A 22,089-nucleotide genomic window follows, 5' to 3' on the forward strand; every position below is an offset into this window, starting at 1 on the left:
CAAGATAAAGCAGAGTAATTTGAACATCTAAAACTAAAACAACAATAAGCAAAAAACAGAAGGACAAATTCAATACAAATAATTAAGCAATATTAAGCATGTTATTCAAGAAATCCTTAAAGCGCGTTGTATCCATGATAGCTGTAGCTACTCGTGGCAGCTGATTCCATTCGGATGTGGTTCTAGGTAAAAATGCATGTGAATAGGTTACAGTTCTACGACGAGGAACATCAACTTTTTGGAGGTGGTCAATTCTAGATGAAATGAAAGGAGGGGATTTAATGAACTGATTGCGGAGATGATTGTTGTGATAGTAAATTTTATGAAAAAGAGCGATCCGGGCTATTTTACGCCGAATTGTAAGTTCTGGAAGGTTAAGTAGTGACTTCATCATGGTAACACTGGCTGTGCGGTCATAATTGGATAAGATGAAGCGAACGGAACGATTCTGCACTCTTTCAAGTTCTTTTATCAGTGTAGTACCAGCGGGATCCCAGATAGATGATGCGTATTCAAGTGACGGACGAATGTAAGTTGTGTAGAGAAGCTTTTTAAGGGATGGGGGTGCCATATAGAAGTTTCTTCGAAAGTACCCAAGTGATCGGTTAGCTTTGGTGACGACGTGCCTCACATGATGGTTCCATGATAGGTTACTACAAACGGTAACACCGAGATATTTGTAAGATGAAACAGACTCAAGAGGCGTATTATCAAGATGATAGTGTGGTGATGCTAATAAGGTGCGGGATACGCGCATTGATTTGCATTTCGAAATGTTCAATTCCATGTTCCACGTTTGACACCAGGAATGTATAGTATTTAAGTCGGTCTGAAGTAAGGCAACATTGTCTTGGTTAGTTATTTTCCAATAAATTACACAGTCTTCCGCAAATAGGCAAATCTTTGATGAAATGTTATCGGGTAAGTCATTCATGAAAATTTAAAAAAAATGTAATGGTCCCAATACAAACAGGTGCTCCGCTACGCCTACATGAGGTGGCTGTTTCTTTTTTCTTCGGGCATATCGGGGTCTGCACGATGACAAAGGCGAGCAATGTCTTCAGCGAACAAGGCAAAAGTTTGATTAGACTTTTGAATCCGTGATTCGAAAACACGCTGTGCATGGTCACACCTCTTGGTGCTCCCAAACGTATGGAGGGACTGGTGGCAGAACTCATACAACTCATCCCAGCTTGTCTAGATTCGTTGCGATTTACGAATCACCTGTGCGGGCTCCGTCTTCAAGAGAGATATGCACGTGCAATAGCTTCTGTCCAGCATGCCACTCATTATACTTGGCTACGCGCTCGTACTCTTCGAGCCAGTCATCTGCATCCCCCTAATCCTTGCCATGGAAGCACACGGGAGATCGAGGAGTCAAAAGAGTCACCTGTGCAGGGATGACTCTGCCATGTCTTGGGCGCTCGTGGTAACAGGCAGACTTCGTGGTAGGGACCAGATCCTGGCTTTGGGCCTAGTAGGCGACGGCTGGCGTAGTGGACGAGTGTTTCGAGACGCGGAAAACGTGCTGGGCATAATGTGGGGCTTTTGACAGGCATCCCAAACATTTACCCAGCACCTCCACCAGTGTCACTGCTGACAAGCAGCAGGAACTAAGAAAACAAGGAGGATGCTTTAATTACAGGCAAACTCAGAACGATTAGGCAGGGACCACATCGTCTCTTCTACAATGCGCGAGATCTTCGTCTTTCTCTACGTGCCGCGTACTGTATATGGCAATATATATATTATGAAGAAGAAAGGGTACGACGGACGTTGAATAAGCAGAGTATATTAAGAAGGATACTAATAAGGAAGCCCAAAGGCATGTACATGTTGCTTTGACAAAGGCTAGTCCACCAGCCGAAACGTCAGTGCAATATACCGTGTTTTTTCAACCTGCGTCGTACTCCTTTTTCTTCATTTTACTACCGCGGCCAGCGTGATTTCCTCAAGCCATAACTATATATATATGCAAACAACTTACAGTGATCTGCTTCGGACCTCCGTGAATTGCGCTTTGCTCTTCATAGAGGCAGGACGTGTGCCGAGTGAGCTCGTGAATGCTGTGCAATATGCTGAGCGCCTTTTAAGTTATAGATCTGGAACCTCGAAGAGGTGAGGCTTAATCCTAACGATTTCTTTAACATTTACCGCTTAACTGCCGCTGAATGTTATTATGTTCTCTCAGTTTCGTTTTCTTTTACTTCCTCCATAATTTTACGGGGCTCCTGTTGTCATCTGAAGCAATTTATAGTTTGTAATTTGAATATCGGTCAATACATCAGCGTCATGGCGTAGCCAAGAGGTGGCACACCGAGTATGTGCCCTCCCCGCCCCCCCCCCCGTAATTTTTTGTTAGCATGCTGCCTACTCAGCCCCCTCCCTCTACCCTCTACCTCCCGTGCCTGGTCAAGCTGGTGCGCCCCCCCCCCCAAAAAAAAAAAACATCCCTGCCTCAAGAACTGCACGGTCCTGCAGAGCGTGAAAAAAGCAAAAACAAATTCGGAGCAGACAATGTAAAGACACAAGGGCGGGTAAATTTGGCGCAGTATAGTGGAACGGAAAGGGAACACCGCAGATCAAGCACATGTTGTTTGCACAAGGAGGACGGAACATAAAAAAGAGAACAAAAGCACACATGAGATAACTTCAAATTTTATATAGCTTAAGTAGTTGTGTACGCCTGAAATATATTTCCAGAACACAATATCCGCACGTGACGGTATTTTCCGAGCTCAGATACAGAAAGATAATCACACAAGACTTCCGCAAGATGACACCAACTTTCGTCTCAGATGTTAAAGACGAACTATTTATTCAATGCTGCTAAATTGTAGGTTGAATTACGCCTGCACAAATGGGCGTAAAGACGTAAAAAAAACATTAGAGTCATGCAGCTGCTCCCTCCCGGTTGCACTCACTGCACGGCGTCCTGTTTTTTCATACAGCGCTGGCAACTCAGTCGATAAGGCTACCTGAAAATGAAACACCACTACGTAAAAATAATTTAAGATCACAGCACATGTTTCAAGTAACAAATTGCCTATATTTGTTTCACTGGCGATGATAGCAAAGCGGCTCGAGGACTGCGGCGCTTTACCTCCAAGGCAAACTATTCGGTCTTATCGCAAATATTGTCTTTTGACCGTCTTCACCGAGCGACATGTCCTGGGCGCTACCCTGAACACCATCCATTTTCGCCAAGATGTCACATTGTCTATCAGCTCTCATTAGCCCACAAGGCTACCACCACATATCTGGCTGGCTCAAGACGTATACATGTAGAAATTCAACCATGCCGAGTAATGCCACATTATCCAGACTAGCGCGTCCGCACTGTTTGTGACTGCTGTCCCACATTCGATTTTCTCCGGCAGCTCCGAAGCTGCGGCTATCATCCAGAGAGCTCACGAAACCGCTCAAGGTGAAACTGTCAGCAGTTTCTTGTTCTGGCTACGGGAAGACGATTGTCACCTGAATATGATGCCACCATGTTGTGAAAGGCAGCATATGCTTTTGTGTACATCTCGCCCTTCTCGTGTTTCTGCAGGTTTAATATATTGCCGTCTACGGCCATGTTGTGAGAGACACCATGCGCTTCTTCATGCTGCTCGTGCATGAGGTGGTGGATATTGTGCGCTTAGGTACCAATATTGTTACATCGATCTTTCGGCGCGAAAATACCATCTTTACATACCCTGTGCCATAGATGAGCACATTATGTCGATAATCACTCATACTCACCAACTATTTTCCGAGCCGCATGCCCACTCACGTCTAGCCCCCCCCCCCCCCCCCTTATCGGAAATCACGTTCCTATAGTCGCACCCGCACATACTCTTTAGCGTTTATCGGCGATCATAGTTCATTTCATTCACACCTAACGGTGTCTCTAGAAAAAAAGTGTGACAAGCCTCAGACCACTGCAATTATTGTCTATAATCGCTTGCCTGCAGCCAGTTTTGGTTTTCCTTCCCAAAAAGATACTGTGTCCTCAAGCCACGACATATGCAGTCATTTGAGAGCAGGACATTGCGAAGTTTCGATTCTCGCTCCTGTTCGTTCCGTCGTCTGCTGTGCAGTTACTCATGATGGCCGATTGGCCTAGCGGACGGCGTACTGACATAGCAGTCGTAGTGCCATGATCTTCCTTACTTGTAAGTTCTTTAGTGTAATAACTTTTCAGGACCTCGATATTTGACAAGGAACACCGGGAAGACTGAGAGCGCCCTAGACCATTAACGGTAATGCCTTTTGTTTTTTTTTTACCAGATTCGATGTCGTTTCACAAATGGCGTACGTGGAATCAGGACATGGGCGAGGTATCGATACTCGCTCCACCGAATTTGGTTTTCTGTTATGCTGGTACATCAGAATTTCCAAAGAGTAGAGGCATAGGAGGCTCACTTCACTCATCTCGCCTGCCCAATAGGGCGATTGCCCGCTCATACTAACTAACGTCCGTAACGAGAGTGGTTAGAGCTGGTGAGTTAGTTTCCTATCTGCGGAGAAAGCGTTTGTGTAGCAGGTTAACTGTCCCAATACGTGCTGTTAACAAGGCCGTAATATGAAGTGAATTAGTGTGGCACTTTGGCCAAATTTTAAGTATCGTAATTATAAGTACGCAGTCTATAGGGCTGTGATATACGACTGAACGGCGCATGCGAATGCTCGTTCAGAAGATTGCTCGCTCTCTTCCCAATGCAATGATTGACGTTCAAGAGCACTCCAAAGCTAACAACCCATCCCAAAGAAGAAAAATACGTGCCTAGCTGTAGCATAGCTATGTCTCATTCTTCCCCGTAGTGCCCCTTGAACAACGAAAGTTTTTTTGGTCTAAACTAAGTTAGGCATGACATATTCGGCTAACGAAAAAGTTATTCGTCGCTAAAGGAGTTTTTGGCTAGCCTTAAAGTACAGGCGAAAAGTGAGCGCATCGTTATTTCACTGCGAAGGAGGCGACCCAACTACTCAGGCCAATCTGAGGGTCAACTTTCTCTCGAAACTATTTCTCAAAGTTGGATTTGTATGGGAGTTACGAAATCAACGATATGTAAGAGAACAATTAGGTACAACTGCTTTTAAATTCTCAAAATGGGCGTTGCTTCAAGGGGAGTAGGGTAGCGCGATTCAAAGACGGGACAAAAGACACAAAGGGACACACACAGCGCTAAGTTGTTTGCCCACATATATATATATATATATATATATATATATATATATATATATATATATATATATATATATATATATATATATATATATATATTTATATATATATGGATATGTGGACAACTGTCTCCACAGTGGCGCTCGAGAATAAGATTTATCGCAAAAGATTACAATAAAATTACACGTATATAAGCAATGAACAGTATTTCCGCAACATCTTTTGAATGGAAAAACATTCTTTGCAGGTGAGCGCCATTTGAGTTTCCCGAAATGATGGAAAACCAGGTACGAGAAACAAATTCGACATAAATAGACAATTTTGGGCATAATATCAACGTTTCAGGTTTCTGGTGTCTGAACATCATTCTTTCATTATAAAGCAGTTTCACAAGATAACTTCCAATTTTTTACTCTTTAACACTGAGGAAAGAAAGTGCGAATTCTACAGTATTTGCGAAATTATTCACAAAAAAAGGGGAGGGAGGAAACATGGAATTACTTTTATAGAACTGTCCCTAAAACTTACTATCTCCTAAAATTTTATTTTCTCCGATGAGCTGCTAGCCGGCCCCAAAATAAGTCCCTGAACCTGAGCAAACACACTACTTTAGCCTATGTTTAGACGTTAGTAACGCACTAAGGTGGTCCATAAAATATTGTCACGTGGTGGTGACATTGAAGAACACCGTAGCAATACTGTGAAAGACAAAACTAACTTTTATTGGGCGAACCTGTGCCCACAAAAACAGGCTACACTTATTGCTCAACGATAGCGGCAAATACGGTCGGCGATCGTCGAAAAACTGATCAACGGGTCAAGCGCGTCGGCTTTCATACATCAATCGTCGAATGTTCCAGACTAAACGTTGGGACCCGCGTGCTTTCCACAAAGTTCTACACCATTCGCATCAGGCGATCAAATCAGATAGCATAAGGTTCGGCGACAACAGACAGCGAATAGGAGCATCGATTACTTTCCAGAAACTTCGGATACCTGCAGGCGTGTCCCGCGCTGTGCGATAACATTTGTTAGGCGGCGAAACGTGCTCGCCCGATAAAGATAAGTACACGTGTCATTACCCCCCTCTTAAAAAGCATCGACCAGATGCTGTAAACAAACGAAAGTAATAATTCATATTTAAAACAGTGCCAAAAAACACGGACAAGGGAGGACACAGGACGAGCGGTGTCCTCCCTTGTCCGTGTTTTTTGGCGCTGATTTAAATATGAATGATCCGTACCAACTAGCTCGCACCCAAACCCTTCTGAGAAAGTAATAAAGAAAAGCACTCGTAGCAAAGAAAACAACAAAATAAAGAAGCTAGTCAGCGTCCGTAAAAGGGTTTAAGGCGCACCACGTGGACCACTTCAGATCGTGCGCGGCGCCGCTGTGAATGCGAAATGCCGTCTGGCACGACCTCATAGTCCAGTGCGCCAATACGTCGGATGACCTTCTAGGGTCCGACATAGCGTCGCAGTAGTTTCTCACTGAGTCCTCGTCGGCGTATCGGGGTCCATACCCAAACACGGTCCCCGGGCTGGTACTCGACGAAGCGTCGTCGGAGGTTCTAGTGTCGGCTGTCGGCCCTCTGCTGGTTCTTGATCCGCTGGTGGGCGAGCTGTCGGGCTTCTTTGGCGTGCTGGAGATAGGTAGCGACGTCAAGATTTTCCTCGTCAGTGACGTGCGGCATTAAAACTTCTTTCTGGGCGAATTGGTGCATACTTGACATAAAAATTGTTACAGCGCAATCACATGCAACCACAAGTATGCAACCACAAGTATGCAACCACAAGTATGCAACCACAAGCGGCAAGCGCTTGTGTTCCGTCCTTCATACTTGTGGTTGCATGTGATTGCGCTCTAACAATTTTTATGTCAAGACGTGCGGCAGCATGGCGTCGAGCGTCGTCGTCGGGTTCCTGCCGTAAATCAGCTTAAATGGCGTGAGCTGTGTTGTTTCTTGCACCGCCGTGTTATAAGCGAATGTTACGTACGCCAGGACCGCATCTCACGTCTTGTGCTCGACGTCGACGTACATTGCTAGCATATCGGCGAGGGTCTTCTTCATGCGCTCCGTGTAACCGTTCGTCTGCGGATGGTAGGCAGTTGTCCTCCTGTGACTTGTCTGGCTGCATTGCAGAATGGCTTGCGTGAGCTCTGCTGTAAAAGCCGTTCCTCTATCGGTGATGAGGACTTCTGGAGCACCGTGTCGCAGCAGGATGTCCTCGACGAAAAATTTCGCCACTTCGGCTGCACTGCCTTTCGGTAGAGCTTTATTTTCAGCGAAGCGGGTGAGATAATCCGTCGCCACGACGATCCACTTATTTCCGGAAGTTGATGTCGGAAACGGTCCCAACAAGTCCATCCCGATCTGCTGAAAAGGTCGGTAAGGAGGCTTGATCGACTGTAGTAATCCCGCTGGCCTTGTCGGTGGTGTCTTGCGTCGCTGACAATCTCGGCATGTCTTGATGTAACGGGCGACATCGCCGGTTAGGTGCGGCCAGTAATACGTTTCTTGTATCCTCGATAGCGTCCGGGAGAAACCGAGGTGCCCAGCGGTCGGATTGTCATGTAGGGCGTGCAGTACTTCTGGACGCAGCGCCGACGGAGCAACAAGAAGGAAGTTGCCGCGGACTGGCGAGAAGTTCTTCTTCACGAGTAGGTTGTTTTGAAGAGCGAAGACAATCCACGCTTAAATGCCCTAGGGACAACGTCGGTGTGCCCTTCCAAATACTCGACTAGGGCTTTTAGCTCCGGGTCTCCTCGTTGCTGTTCGGCGAAGTCTTCCGCGCTTCTTATTCCAAGAAAGGCGTCGTCATCCACGTCATCTTGCGGCCGCGGGTCAATGGAGGCGCGTGATAGGCAATCGGCATCTGAATGTTTTCGTCCGGACTTGTATGTTACAGTGATGTCGTATTCTTGTAGTGTGAGGCTCCACCGTGCCAGCCGTCATGAAGGGTCCTTTAAGTTTGCTAGCCATCACAACGCGTGATGGTCGCTGACCACTTTGAATGGCCTGCCAAATAGGTAAGGGCGAAATTTCGCAGTAGCCCAAACGATAGCGAGACATTCCTTTTCGGTTGTAGAATATTTGCCTTCCGCTTTTGACAACGACCGGCTAGCGTAAGCTATCACGTGTTCATGTCCATCTTTTCTATGGACTAGGAGGCCCCGAGGCCTAGGCTGCTGGCGTCAGTGCGTATTTCGGTATCGGCGTGCTTGTCGAAGTGCGCAAGTACGGGAGGCGACTGCATGCGTCGTTTGAGTTCTTGAAATGCGTCGACCTGCGGTGTTTCCCACTTGAACTCGACGTCACATTTAGTTAGCTGTGTCAGCGGCTCAGCGATGCGTGAAAAGTCATTGACAAATCGCCTGTAGTAGGCACACATGCCAAGAAATCTACGCACTGCCTTCTCGTCGATGGGCTGCGGGAACTTTGCGATGGCAGCTGTCTTCTGCGGGTCGAGGCGGACTCCAGACTTGCTGATTACGTGGCCTAGAAACAGCAGCTCGCCGTAAGCGAAGCGGAACTTTTCCGGCTTCAGAGTGAGCCCTGATGACTTGATGGCCTCTAGTACTGTTGCAAGCCGCCTAAGGTGATCGTTGAAATTTCCGACGAAGACAACGACGTCATACAAGTAAACGAGGCAAGTTTGCCACTTCAATCCTGCTAAAACCGTGTCCATCACACGCTGGAGCGTTGCAGGCACCGAGCACAGTCCAAATGGCATAACCTTGAACTCGTAGAGGCCGTCTGGGATGATGAAGGCGGTCTTTTCGCGATCTCGTTCGTGGACTTCTATTTGCCAATAGCCAGACTTGAGGTCCATCGACGAGAAGTATTTAGCGTTGCAGAGCCGATCCAATGCGTCGTCTATTCGTGGGAGGGGGTATACGTCCTTCTTCGTGATCTTGTTCAGACGACGATAATCGACGCAGAAACGTAGGGTTCCGTCCTTTTTCATTAGCAGGACAACAGGGGATGCCCACGGGCTTTTCGACGGCTGGATGATGTCGTTGCGCAGCATTTCGTCGACTTGTTCTCTTATAGCTGCACGTTCTCGCGGCAAAACTCGGTAAGGGCTCTGGCGGAGTGGTCGAGCGCACTCCTCGGTGATTATGCGATGCTTGGCGACTGGTGTTTGTCGAATCCTCGATGACTTCGAAAAGCAGCCTTTGTATCGTCGGAGCAGACTTCTGAGCTGCTGTTGCTTAATCACGGGGAGACTTGGAATAATGTCGTAGTCTGGTTCGAGAACTATGAAACATAGTTCCAGCGCACATTTGGACAAGAACGAGGAGAGAAAGACAACACGTCCTTCACCTCCTCGTCCTTGTCCAAATGTGCGCTGGAACTATGTTTCATAATGCTAATCATAACCAACTAGCCCAGCTGTCCATACTTAGCGGTTCGAGAACCATGGTTGTCGGGGTAGATGCGGCGGAACCCGAGAGGACAAACGCATTGCTGGCTTCCAGAATGTCCTCGATGTACGCGATTGTCGTGCCCTTGTTGATGTCCTTGAACTCCTGGGTGAAGTTTGTCAGCAACACTTCAGTTTTCCCTCCATGCAGTCGAGCGATCCCTCTTGCGACGCAAATTTCACGGTCTAGCAGTAGACGTTGGTCGCCTTCGATGACGCCTTCTACGCCAGCGAGTGTTTCGGTGCCAACCGAAATAACAATGCTGGAGCGAGGCGGGATGCTCACTTGATCTTCGAGCATGCTCAAGGCGTGGTGACTACGAGGGCTCTCCGGCGGTATCGCTTTATCTTCCGACACCGTTATTGACTTCGACTTCAGGTCGATGATTGCGCCGTGTTGGTTCAGGAAGTCCATACCGAGAATGACGTCTCGTGAACACTGTTGGAGGATAACCAAGGTGGCAGGGTAAGTTTTGTCATGAAAGGTTATTCTTGCCGTGCAGATTCCAGTCGGCGTGAGGAGGTGTCCTCCAGCGGTTCGAATTTGAGGGCCCTCCCATGCAGTCTTCTTCATCATCATCTTCAGCCTGGTTATGCCCACTGCAGGGCAAAGGCCTCTCCCATACTTCTCCAACTACCCCGGTCATGTACTAATTGTGGCCATGTTGTCCCTGCAAACTTTTTAATCTCATTCGCCCACCTAACTTTGTGCCGCCCTCTGATACGCTTTCCTTCCCTGGAATCCATTCCGTAACTCTTAATGACCATCGGTTATCTTCCCTCCTCATTACGTGTTCTGCCCATGCCCATTTATATTTCTTGATTTCAACTAAGATATCATTAACTCGCGTTTGTTCCCTCCCCCAATATGCTCTTTTCTTATCCTTTAAGTTACACCTATCATTCTTTCCATAGCTCGTTGCGTCGTCCTCAATTTAAGTAGAACCCTTTTCGTAAGCCTCCAGGTTTCTGCCCTGTACGTGAGTACTGGTAAGACACAACTGTTATAAACTTTTCTCTTGAGGGATAATGGAAACTTGCTGTTCATGATCTCAGAATGCCTGCCAAACGCACCCCAGCCCATTCTTATTCTTCTGATTATTTCAGTCTCATGATCCGGATCCGCGGTCACTACCTGTCCTAAGTAGATGTATTAATTAAATTGTAGGGTTTTACGTGCCAAAACCACTTTCTGATAATGAGGCACGCCGTAGTGGGGGACTCCGGAAATTTCTACCACCAGGGGTTCTTTAACGTGCAGCTAAATATAAGTACACGAGTGTTTTCGCATTTCGCCCCCATCGAAATGTGTCCGCCGTGGCCGGGATTCGATCCCGCGACCTCGAGCTCAGCAGCCTAACACCATAGCCACTGAGCAACCACGGCGGGTAAGTAGATGTATTCCCTTGCCACTTCCAGTGCCTCACTACCTATTGTAAACTGAGGTTCCTTTCCGAGGCTGTTAAACAGTACTTTAGTTTTCTGCAGATTAATTTTTAGACCCACCCTTCGGCTTCGCCTCTCCAGGCCAGTGAGCCTGCATTGCAGTTGGTCCCCTGAGTTACTAAGCAAGGCAATATCATCAGCGAATCGCAAGTTACTAAGGTGTTCTCCATTAACTCTTATCCCCAACTGTTCCCAATCCAGGTTTCTGAATACCTCCTGTAAACACGCTGTGAATAGCATCGGAGAGATCGTATCTCCCTGCCTGACGCCTTTCTTTATTGGGATTTTATTGCTTTCTTTATGGAGGACTACGGTGGCTGTGGAGCCGCTATACATATCTTTCAGTATTTTTACATACGGCTCGTGTACACCCTGATTCCGCAATGCCTCCATGACTGCTGAGGTTTCGACTGAATCAAACGCTTTCTCGTAATCAACGAAAGCTATATATAAAGGTTGGTTATATTCCGCACATCGGTCTTAACCTTCTTCAACTGGGCGGCGATGTGTCCACTCATTACGGAGTAATCAGCCCCTGTGTCCACTAAGGCGGTAACTGCGTGGCCGTCGAGGAGCACGTCGAGGTCGAGGGTTCTTTGTCTGGCGTTGCAGTTAGGCCTTTGCGTCGGACCACGGCTGCGTCGTGTTGAACTGAAGCTGCAACGTCGCGTCGTCGCGTCGTCTTTCGTTGGTGTAGTCTTGGCTTCCTGACTTCGTCGGTACGGCGGCGTGTCATTATTATGTCGTCGAGATGGTCTCTTTGTCGTCTTCGTCGGCGGCGGAGGATCTTCGTCAGTTCGACGAACAGCAACCGCACCTCTATCGGTTGCTGCTTTTAGTTTTCCGGATATGGGCTCGCAGAGAGGCCCCGGGCTGGGCCGGTGTATGTCGGTGCTGCGGCGGCAGGTAGCGGCCTGGTGACGGCGAACGGGACGGTCGTCGGGAGTTGCACTGAGTGGCGGCTAGGTAATCGGCGAAGTCACGTGGGCGCTCCCAAGCTGTGGACGCGGCGCGTTTGACGGCGAACCGTCTGAGTCCCATGTCGCGGTATGGGCATCGGCGGTACACATGGCCAGCTTCTCCGCGGTGATAGCAGAGCGGGCGGTGGTCGGGGGCTCGCCAAATATCCGTCTTTATGCGTAAGTGCGCTGGGCGACGGGTGGGCTTGCTGGCGGCGGCGGATAACGGAATTGCGGCGTCACAGGGCACTGGCGCGGTCGCGGAGGGGGGCCTTGACGGCGTGCGACGGCGGCGTAGGTCATCGCTTCTGGCTGGGGCTGCGGTAATTGAGGTTGTACATCAGGAAGCCCAAGTGATCGCTGAAACACATCTTTCACGATGTCGGCGATCGAGGCCACTTGAGGCTGCGACGAAGGCAGGACCTTGCGCAATTCTTCGCGCACAATGGCCCTGATGGTCTCTTGAAGGTCTTCGGAACCCAGTTCTTGGATGGCGTACTGCGGCGTGAGCCCCTGGCGGTTATATTGCCGGGTGCGCATCTGCTGAGTTTTCTCGATCGTCGATGCCTCTGCAGAAAACTCAGCTACAATCTTCGGTGGGTTACGAATAAGTCCGGCGAAAAGTTCTTGCTTGACGCCCCGCATCAGGAAGCGGACTTTTTTCTCCTCCGACATTTCCGGGTCGGCATGCAGGAAAAGACGGGCCATCTCCTCCGTGAAGATCGCGATCGTCTCATTTGGCAGCTGCGCTCTGGTTTCTAGTAGAGCTTGGGCTCGTTCTTTTCGCACGACGCTCGTAAATGTTTGCAAGAAGCCGCTTCGGAACAGGTCCCACGTCATTAACGTGGATTCTCGATTCTCGAACCAGGTCCTGGTGGCGTCTTCCAATGCGAAATACACATGTCGCAGCTTGTCGTTGCTATCCCAACTGTTAAACGTAGAGACCCTTTCATGCGTCTCCAGCCAGCTTTCCGGGTCCTCAAGTATGGAACCGCGGAACGTCGGTGGCTCCCTGGGCTGCTGCATAACTATTGGGGCCGGTGAGGCTGCCATTGGGGCTGTCTTCTTGGTCGTCTCTGGTAGAATTCCGTGTTCCAGAAGTGCTGTAGCCGGTGGCTTGCTCGATGTTCCTGGTCTACGTTGCTCTTATCTTTAGGGTCCGGGCTTGAATTACGGCTTGTCGGGGGCGTCTGGTACATGAACGTAAAGCACTTCCACCTGATGTCACGTGGTGGTGACGTTGAAGGACACACTAGCAATACTGTGACAGACAAAACTAACTTTTATTGGGGAACCTGTGCCCACAAAAACAGGCTACACTTATAGCTCAACGATAGCGGCGAACACGGTCGGCGATCGTCGAAAAACTGATCAACGGGTAAGCGTGTCGGCTTTTATGCATCAACCGTCTAATGTTCCAAACTAATCGTTGGGACCCGCGTGCATTCTACAAAGTTCTACACCATTCGCGTCAGGCGATGAAATTAGATAGCATAAGGTTCGGCGACAACAGACAGTGAATAGCAGCATCGATAACTTTCCAGAAACTTCGGATTCATTGTGCGATAACATTTGTTAGGCGGCGAAACGCGTTCGCCCGATAAAGATAAGTACACATGTCAATATAATAGTTATTTACCGTGTAGCACTTTATATATATATATATATATATATATATATATATATATATATATATATATAGTGCTACACGGTAATGAACTGTTCGCGACATTTCTCTTGAGGAAGGTGGTCGGTCTCCTCCGGGCGCGTCGACAACAGGCAGTGATTTTTAACCAGGGCATCAATATTTCAATGAAATATATATATATATATATATATATATATATATATGCTCTAGTTTCCTTCACCCTAGGGACCCCGCCATTTTCACCGGCGCGCCATCGATGTCGAGAACAGGCTAACGACAGGTCAGAAAATGGGACGGTCCCGCAAAACTGAGCAACGTGCTCATCTATCTCGCGGGTGTGTGCGGCATCTGAACAAAGTCACTCGCAAGGACGTCTCACCCTTTCCTGCGCGATTGGCACCTACAAGGGGAAGAATTCTTTCCATGTCTAGGTTTGCGCACAGGGTATCGGCAAGTACCCACGGCACACGCCGATCAGCCGAAGACAGCTTTTGTCAGACTCGATGGCTTATACGAATTTAACGTAATGTCTTTTGAACATTGTAATCCGCCGGCCACTTTCGAGCGCACGAGGGACACAGTTCTACGCGGCTGATAGTGGCACACGTGCTTGTGCTATCTTGACGACATCGTAGTTTTTGTTCCTGGCTTTACCAGCCGCCTTCAATGGCTCCGGTGTGTTTTGACGTGTTTACAAACGCTGGCCTACAATAAAACCTAAAGAAGTGCACATTCGCAGCTCGGTCAAGGTCTCTCTAAAGATGTCGCGAAGCGTGGAACGAAAGGTGCGCCAAAACCCATCGCCAAAGATGTCAGTTAGTGGGAGAGAATTGAAGCGCGATTAGATGGGGTTGGAACAAACATTGAAACTAGAAAACCCATGCGAAAAATAAAACGTTCGAAAATTTTTAACCAGAATACTATCATACAAGTAACTATTCCGTTTCAAGTATTTTTGTTGTGCTAAAAATTGGGAATTTTTTCTATTTCTCTATTTATTAGTTCGTACTTGGTGACCCCTACCAACTAGTGAATCTGGCGCAAGACTTGGCAAGGCTGTGCAAACCAGCCACTATATCGTCTGGAATGGCGTTGCTCACTTGAACGCGGCTGTTCCATCTGACTTTTTTTTCTTGCGTGTTTTTTCAAAGCGTGACGTGCGCTTTCAAATTTTGGGTGATCTAGCGCACAGCATTCATTGGCGAAACGTGTGAGTGCAGGATTTTTATTATCGTGCAAGTTCACGCTGTGGTATCCAACGCGCTTGCCTCGTCGTGACAATAAATGCGGAACGCTCCACGAAGATGCTCTGCGCTATGTTCGTTTACTCTCCGTATAACACAGGCTCCGAGTGTCCGACGGGCAGCAGAATAAGTAAGTCGAATGTTTCCTAAATGACAATGTGGGGTCATGTTGTCTTGTCTGATATCTGTTGCATACCAATAGATGGTGACGCAAGGAATTACGAATGATTCTGTGAAAATGATCCGCATATGTTGCTATACATTACGACTGTCTGCTGGCCATAGTACTTCTCATGCATCCAAACAAGTTTTGTTTGGTCAATTACGGTGGTTGCGTTATTCTCGACGAATAAAAGTGAAGTTGCTTTTGAAACCTCTGTGGCAGTGTCATTCATTTCGACTCTATTGAGTCACTTTCCTAAGCAAGCTTCTAACACAGCTTAATATGTAGCTAATAACAGCCCAATTATGTTCACAATGAGACATACGCCACTCAAATAGTTAAAGGACACGCTGATGTTTCAGTTGAGGCGAGTCGCAAGCTCTCCTAAGCCTAAAAAGTAATATAAATTCTAGCGTAGCGGTCGAAATGCCGGACGCTAAAGAAATTCAAACACTCGCGCCAAGCAGCATAAAGTCGTGACGTCACTGCCATTTCCGGTTGTGAGGTCACATTTTTATTTTTATTTTTGCTTTCAGTTAGTTGTCCCGCACAATACGTAGTTGGCAACGGTTGCAGCGAGCCACTATTTTTTTGAGCTGTGGGCTTCTATGGAAGCTTCGCTACCAGTTTACTTAAGCCTTGGCTCGGTTACTGACAATTCTAGGTTGCGTCGTATCCTAGCATAGAATAATCCCCTATCCAGCCAAATTTCGGACCGACGCCGAATTGCCTAAGCCAACGTCCGCCAAAAGAAATCGTAGTTTCATCGGTCTCCGCTCTTGCATCATTCACGATTTCGCCGCCATTATATCGCCCATGAAGAAGCTACTTAGAAGCAAGGGGCCCCTCACTTCGTGGTCATCCGAGTGCGACGAGGCGCTCACAAAGCTCCGTCATTTGCGACTGTCACCACCAATTTTTCTCCATTACGAAACCAGAGCTCCTACCGAGAGGCACACAGATGCCAGCGGTGTTGGCCTCGGTGCGTTGCTTGCCCAGCAAAAACAAGGGTTTCCTGACGATGTCATGGCTTATAGAAGTCGTGCGCTTACGAAAGCTGAGACTAATTAGGCACTCAAGGAGGAATCGTGCAAACGAACAGAGACGGGAGGGCTCATTTTGAACAGTTTATTTTGAAAAAAGACCCTAAATATATACATTGGCATAAACACGTGCTACAAGCTGCTACAAGTGTTTATGCCGGGTATATATTGGGCGTTTTTTTTTAATATAAACCATTGTTTCAGTCTGCGCTTGTCTGTGTTTTCTATATCTTCACTGTTTGTTTGCGCCATTCCCCCTTCAGTGTGTAATACCAACACGCCAAACAGTCAGTACTTGCAAACCAATTACACTGGGACATTAAAAAACAATTCCTGGCTATCACCTGGGCTCTTACAAAGTTCCGCCTTTATTTGTATCAGTTTGATGCAGTCGCGCACCACCATCCTCTATGTTGGCTGTCGTCCTCGGAAGGTCCCTCAGGCCGTCTTGCCCGATGGGTACTTCGACTGCAGGATTACAATATCCGCAGGCCCTACCGCAGCGGCTGCCAGCAATCTGACGCCGACGCCATCTCGCGCTTTCCCTTACTTGACGATAATGCCTGCTGCTCACGATCCCAGTTTACCGCTCCTTCGCACAACCTTACCACCATCACCTTGGAGCAGCGCAAGGGGGATTGGATTACCTCCCTTATACAGTTGCTTTCTGTTTCATCAGCACCACCAGCAACCCACACGTTGTGTCGTGAAGATCACCATTTTTCCATTCGCGGCATCCTGGTTGATCGAAGCAACTTTTACGGGCATCATTGGTTGTTTTTAGTACCTTGTAGTCTGCGTTCTGAGATATGCACAGCTTTCCACGCCGATCCAAGATGTGCGCACTCGGGAGTTTTCAAAACGTACCAGCGCCTTCACAGCGGTACTACTGGCGAGGGGTGTACAGCTGTGTTCAGAAGTTCGTTGACTCTTGTCCCCCTTGTCAGCGCCGGAAATCTTCACACCGGCTCTCATCAGCCATTTTTCTACCCTTACCTTGCCGAGCCGACCACTTGGGCACTTCCGCACCGATCTGTATGGGCATCTTCCCCTGACATCGGCTGGAAACCGCAGGGTCATTGTGGCAGTCGACCACCTCACGCGATACACCGAAACTACAGCCCTCCCGGCAACTACAGCACGCGTTGTTGACATCTTCCAGCTTCGTCAAATAATCCTGCGTTATGGGCAACCTGGCAAAACTGCTGAGTGATGGCGGACGTGTCTTCCTGTCCACAGTAGTTGAAGTCATTCTTAAAGAGTGCCACGTCGTTCATCGTACAAATACGGCGTACCATACTCAAGCCAATGACCTTACGGAACTCTTCACCTCTAGGCTCGTCTTCGATCACAAAAATTGGGATGCCTTTGTTGAGCTACGCGTGCAACACCACTACTCATAGCACCACCGACTTTTCATCCTTTTCCCAACACTACGGTCGGCACCCGTCGCACACGATCAACACAATTCTACCATAGGGGCCGGATACACGTGGATTCGCGCCCATTTCTCCCACGGCAAGAGATGCAGATGCGCCCATCTCTCCCACGGCAAGAGAGGTAGAAGCCCTAGCTCGCTAGGGCTTCTACCTCCAATGACGAAGTGCGCTAGAAGAGCACTCACGGTTACACAACCTCGGCTCCCATCATCCACTGTGGAGCGCTTGTGTGAATCTCAGTTCCTTGCGCTGTACCTGGTTTCTCTTCAAAACTACTGCACAAATATGGACGTTCCTACCATGTTGCCCAACGCGCATCCACCGCCATCTACGTGATCGAACCTGTTGAGCAGTCTTCGGACATGCACCGTTGTGAACGAGACACTGTCAACTTCGAGCGCCACAAGCCATACTATGATCCACTTATAGTGAAGAGCAGTTAGGTCGCCCTTTTCCTTCACCGAGGTAATAGTAGCGAAGAAGAGGAACGCTATAGTGGGCCATTCTCTCTATGCGCTTTCTTGTGGATCAAGTGGGTCAATCGAACGCCTCTAGAGGAGGCTCTGGTCAATCTCTCCAGCGCTTTTGATCGGGGAACGCAAACGCCGCTCGTGCCGGGAGTCGGTGCCCTGCTCCAATGGACGGTACTAAATGCCTGTGACTAAAAGGTGCCTCTACAAAAAGGTACGTATATATTATATTACGTGGTCGTGACGTAGAAGAACACAGTAGCAATACTGTGAACGACAAAACTAACTTTTATTGGGCGAACCTGTGCCCACAAGACAGGCTACACTTATAGCACAATGATAGCGGCGAACACGGTCGGCGATCGTAGAAAATCTGATCAGCGGGTCAAGCGCGTCGGCTTTTATAGATCGGTCGTCGAATGTTCCAGATTAACCGATTAGACCCGCGTGTCTTCCATAAAGTTCTACACTATTCGTGTCACGCATACATGCAATCAGATTACACAAGTTGCGGTGAAAGACAGTGGACGGAACCATCGATAATATTGCAGAAACTTCTTTTACATACAGGCGCGTCCTGCGCTGCGCGATAACATTTGTTAGGCGGCCAAACGTGGTCGCCCAAAAAAGATAAGTAAATGTGTCATACCCCCCTCTTAAAAAGCATCGACCCGATGCTGCAAACAAACGAAAGTAATAAACAAAAGCACTCGTAGCAAAGAAACAACAAAAATAAGGAAGATTGTCAGTGTCCGTAAAAGGGTTTAAGGCGCACCACGTGGACTACTTCAGATCGTGCGCGGCGCCTCTGTGAATGCGAAATGCCGTCTGGCACGACCTCATAGCCCAGAGCGCCAATACGTCGGATGACCTTGTAGGGTCCTAAATAGCGTCGGAGTAGTTTCTCACCGAGTCCTCGTCGGCGTATCGGGGTCCATACCCAAACACGGTCGCCGGGCTGGTACTCGACGAAGCGTCGTCGGTGGTTGTAGTGCCGGCTGTCGGTCCTCTGCTGGTTCTTGATCCGCAGGCGGGCGAGCTGGCGGGCTTCTTCGGCGCGCTAGAGATAGATAGCGACGTAAAGATTGTCCTCGTCAGTGACGTGCGGCAGCATGGCGTCGAGCGTCGTCGTCGGGTTCCTGCCGTAGACGAGCTTAAATGGCGCGATCTGTGTTGTTTCTTGCACCACTGTGTTGTAAGCGAATGTGGCGTACGGCAGGACCGCATCCCAGGTCTTGTGTTCGACGTCGACGTACATCGCCAGCATGTCGGCGAGGGTCTTATTCAGCCGCTCCGTAAGACCATTCGTCTGCGGATGGTAGGCCGTTGTGCTCCTGTGCCTTGTCTGACTGTATTTCAGAATGGCTTCGGTGAGCTCCGCTGTAAAGGCCGTTCTCTATCGGTGATGAGGACTTCTGGGGCGCCAGGTCGCAGCAGGATGTTTTCGACAAAGAATTTCGCCACTTCGGCTGCGCTACCTTTCGGCAGTGCTTTACTTTCAGCGAAGCGGGTGAGGTAGTCCGTGGCCACGACGATCCACTTATTTGCGGTTGTTGACGTCGGAAAGGGTGCGAGCAAGTCCATCCCGATCTGCTGGAATGGTCGGCAAGGAGGCTCGATTGGCTGTAGTAATCCGGCTGGCCTTGTCGGCGGTGTCTTGCGTCGCTGACAGTCTCGGCATGTTCTCACATAACGGGCGACGTCGGCGGTCAGGCGCGGCCAATAATACTTTTCTTGTATCCTCGATAGTGTCCGGGAAAATCCGAGGTGTCCAGCGGTCGGATCCCCATGTAGAGCGTGCAATACGTCTGGACGTAGTCCTGACGGGACCACAAGAAGGTAGATGGCACGGACTGGTGAGAAGTTCTTCACGAGTAGATTGTTTTGAAGCGTGAAGGAAGAAAAACCGTGCTTAAATGCCCTCGGGACAACGTCGGTGTGCCCTTGCAAATATTCGACGAGGCCTTTTAGCTCCTGGTCTGCCCGTTGCTGTTCAGCGAAGTCTTCCGCGCTTATCATTCCAAGGAAGGCGTCGTCATTCTCGTCGTCTTGCCGCGGCGGGTCAATGGGGGCGCGTGATAGGCAATCGGCATCGGAGTGTTTTCGTCCGGACTTGTAGTTTACAGTGATGACGTATTCTTGTAGTCTGAGGCTCCACCGCGCCAGTCGTCCTGAAGGATCCTTTATATTCGCTAGCCAACACAACGCGTGATGGTCACTGACGACTTTGAATGGCCTGCCATAAAGATAAGTGCGAAATTTAGCTGCAGCCCAAACGATGGCGAGGCATTCCTTTTCGGTCGTATAATAGTTGCCTTTCGCTTTTGACAGCGACCGGCTAGCGTAAGCTATCACCTGTTCGACTCCGTTTCTCCTCTGGACTAGAACGGCACCGAGGCCTAGGCTACTGGCGTCAGTATGGATTTCTGTATCGGCGTACTCGTCGAAGTGCGCAAGTACCGCCGGCGACTCCATGCGTTGTTTGAGTTCCTCAAATGTGTCGGCCTGCGGCGTTTCCCACTTGAACTCAACATCACATTTAGTTAGAAGTGTCAACGGCTCGGCGATGCGTGAAAAGTCCTTGACAAAGCGCCTGTAGTAGGCACACATGCCAAGGAATATACGCACTGCCTTCTTGTTGATGGGTTGCGGGAACTGTGCGACTGCAGCTGTCTTTTGCGGGTCTGGACGGTCACCAGATTTGCTGATTACATGGCCTAGGAACAGAAGCTCGTCGTAAGCGAAGCGGCATTTTTCGGGCTTCAGAGTAAGCCCTGACGACATGATGGCCTCTAGTACTGTCGCAAGCTGCTTGAGGTGATCGTCGAAATTTCCGGCGAAGACGACGACATCATCCAAGTAAACGAGACAGGTCTGCCACTTCAATCCTGCTAACACCGTGTCCATGACGCGCTGAAACGTTGCAGGCGCCGAGCACAGACCGAATGGCATGACCTTGAACTCGTAGAGGCCGTCTGGGATGATGAAGGCGGTCTTTTCGCGATCTCTTTCGTCGACTTCTATTTGTCAATAGCCAGACTTGAAGTCCATCGACGAGAAGTATTTAGCGTTGCAGAGCCGATCCAATGCGTCGTCGATTCGTGGGAGGGGGTATACGTCCTTCTTCGTGCACTTGTTCAGACGACGATAATCGACGCAGAAACGTAGGTTTCCGTCCTTTTTCTTTACCAGGAAAACAGGGGATGCCCACGGGCGTTTCGACGGCTGGATGATGTCGTTGCGCAGCATTTCGTCGACTTGTTCTCTTATACCTGCACGTTCGCGCGGCGAAACTCGGTAAGAGAGAGCGCCCTCCTCGGTGAATGTGGGATGCTTGGCGAGTGGTGTTTGTCGAATCCTCGATGACGTCGAAAAGCAGCCTTTGTATCGTCGGAGCAGACTTCTGAGCTACTGTTGCTTAATCACGGGGAGACTTGGATTAATGTCGTAGTCTGGCTCGGGAACCATCGTCGTCGGGGTAGATGCGGCGGAATCCGAGAGGACAAACGCATTACTGGTTTCCAGAATTTCCTCGATGTACGCGATCGTCGTGCCCTTGTTGATGTGCTTGAACTCCTGGCTGAAGTTTGTCAGCAACACTTCAGTTTTCCCTCCATGCAGTCGAGCGATCCCTCTTGCGACGCAAATTTCACGGTCTAGCAGTAGACGTTGGTCGCCTTCGATGACGCCTTCTACGTCAGCGGTTGTCTCGGTGCCGACCGAAATCACAATGTTCGAGCGAGGCGGGATGCTCACTTGATCTTCGAGAACACTCAAGGCGTGGTAACTACGAAAGCTCTCCGGCGGTATCGCTTAATCTTCCGACAGCGTTATGGATTTTGACTTCAGGTCTATGATTGCGCCGTGTTGGTTCAGGAAGTCCATGCCGAGAATGACGTCTCGTGAACATCGTTGGAGGATAATGAAGTTGGCAGGGTAAGTCCGGTCATGAACGGTAATTGTTGCCGTGCAGATTCTAGTCGGCGTAATGAGGTGTCCTCCAGTGGTTCAAATTTGAGGGCCTTCCCATGCAGTTTTAACTTTCTTCAACTGGGCGGTGAGGTGTCCACTCGTTAC

General features: G+C 48.9%; 1 protein-coding gene across 3 annotated transcripts in view; it reads right to left on the reverse strand.

Annotated features, from left to right (window-relative positions):
• Nucleotides 1-2,801: 2,801 nt before the first annotated feature.
• LOC126526600 (uncharacterized transporter YutK-like) overlaps nt 2,802-22,089 on the reverse strand; it is a 169,893-nt gene continuing 150,605 nt past the window's right edge. For 2 of the 3 annotated variants that reach the window (XM_055068335.2, XM_055068334.2), the window contains one exon: nt 2,802-2,995. In XM_055068335.2, coding sequence (XP_054924310.1) covers nt 2,847-2,995 — 149 coding nt within the window. In that variant the 3' untranslated portion in view covers nt 2,802-2,846. The remainder of the gene's footprint in view (nt 2,996-22,089) is intronic. The other variant, XM_055068336.2, reaches the window with a different exon arrangement.

Source organism: Dermacentor andersoni, chromosome 8 (genome assembly GCF_023375885.2).
Source record: "Dermacentor andersoni chromosome 8, qqDerAnde1_hic_scaffold, whole genome shotgun sequence".
NCBI classification, from domain to species: Eukaryota; Metazoa; Arthropoda; class Arachnida; order Ixodida; family Ixodidae; genus Dermacentor; species Dermacentor andersoni.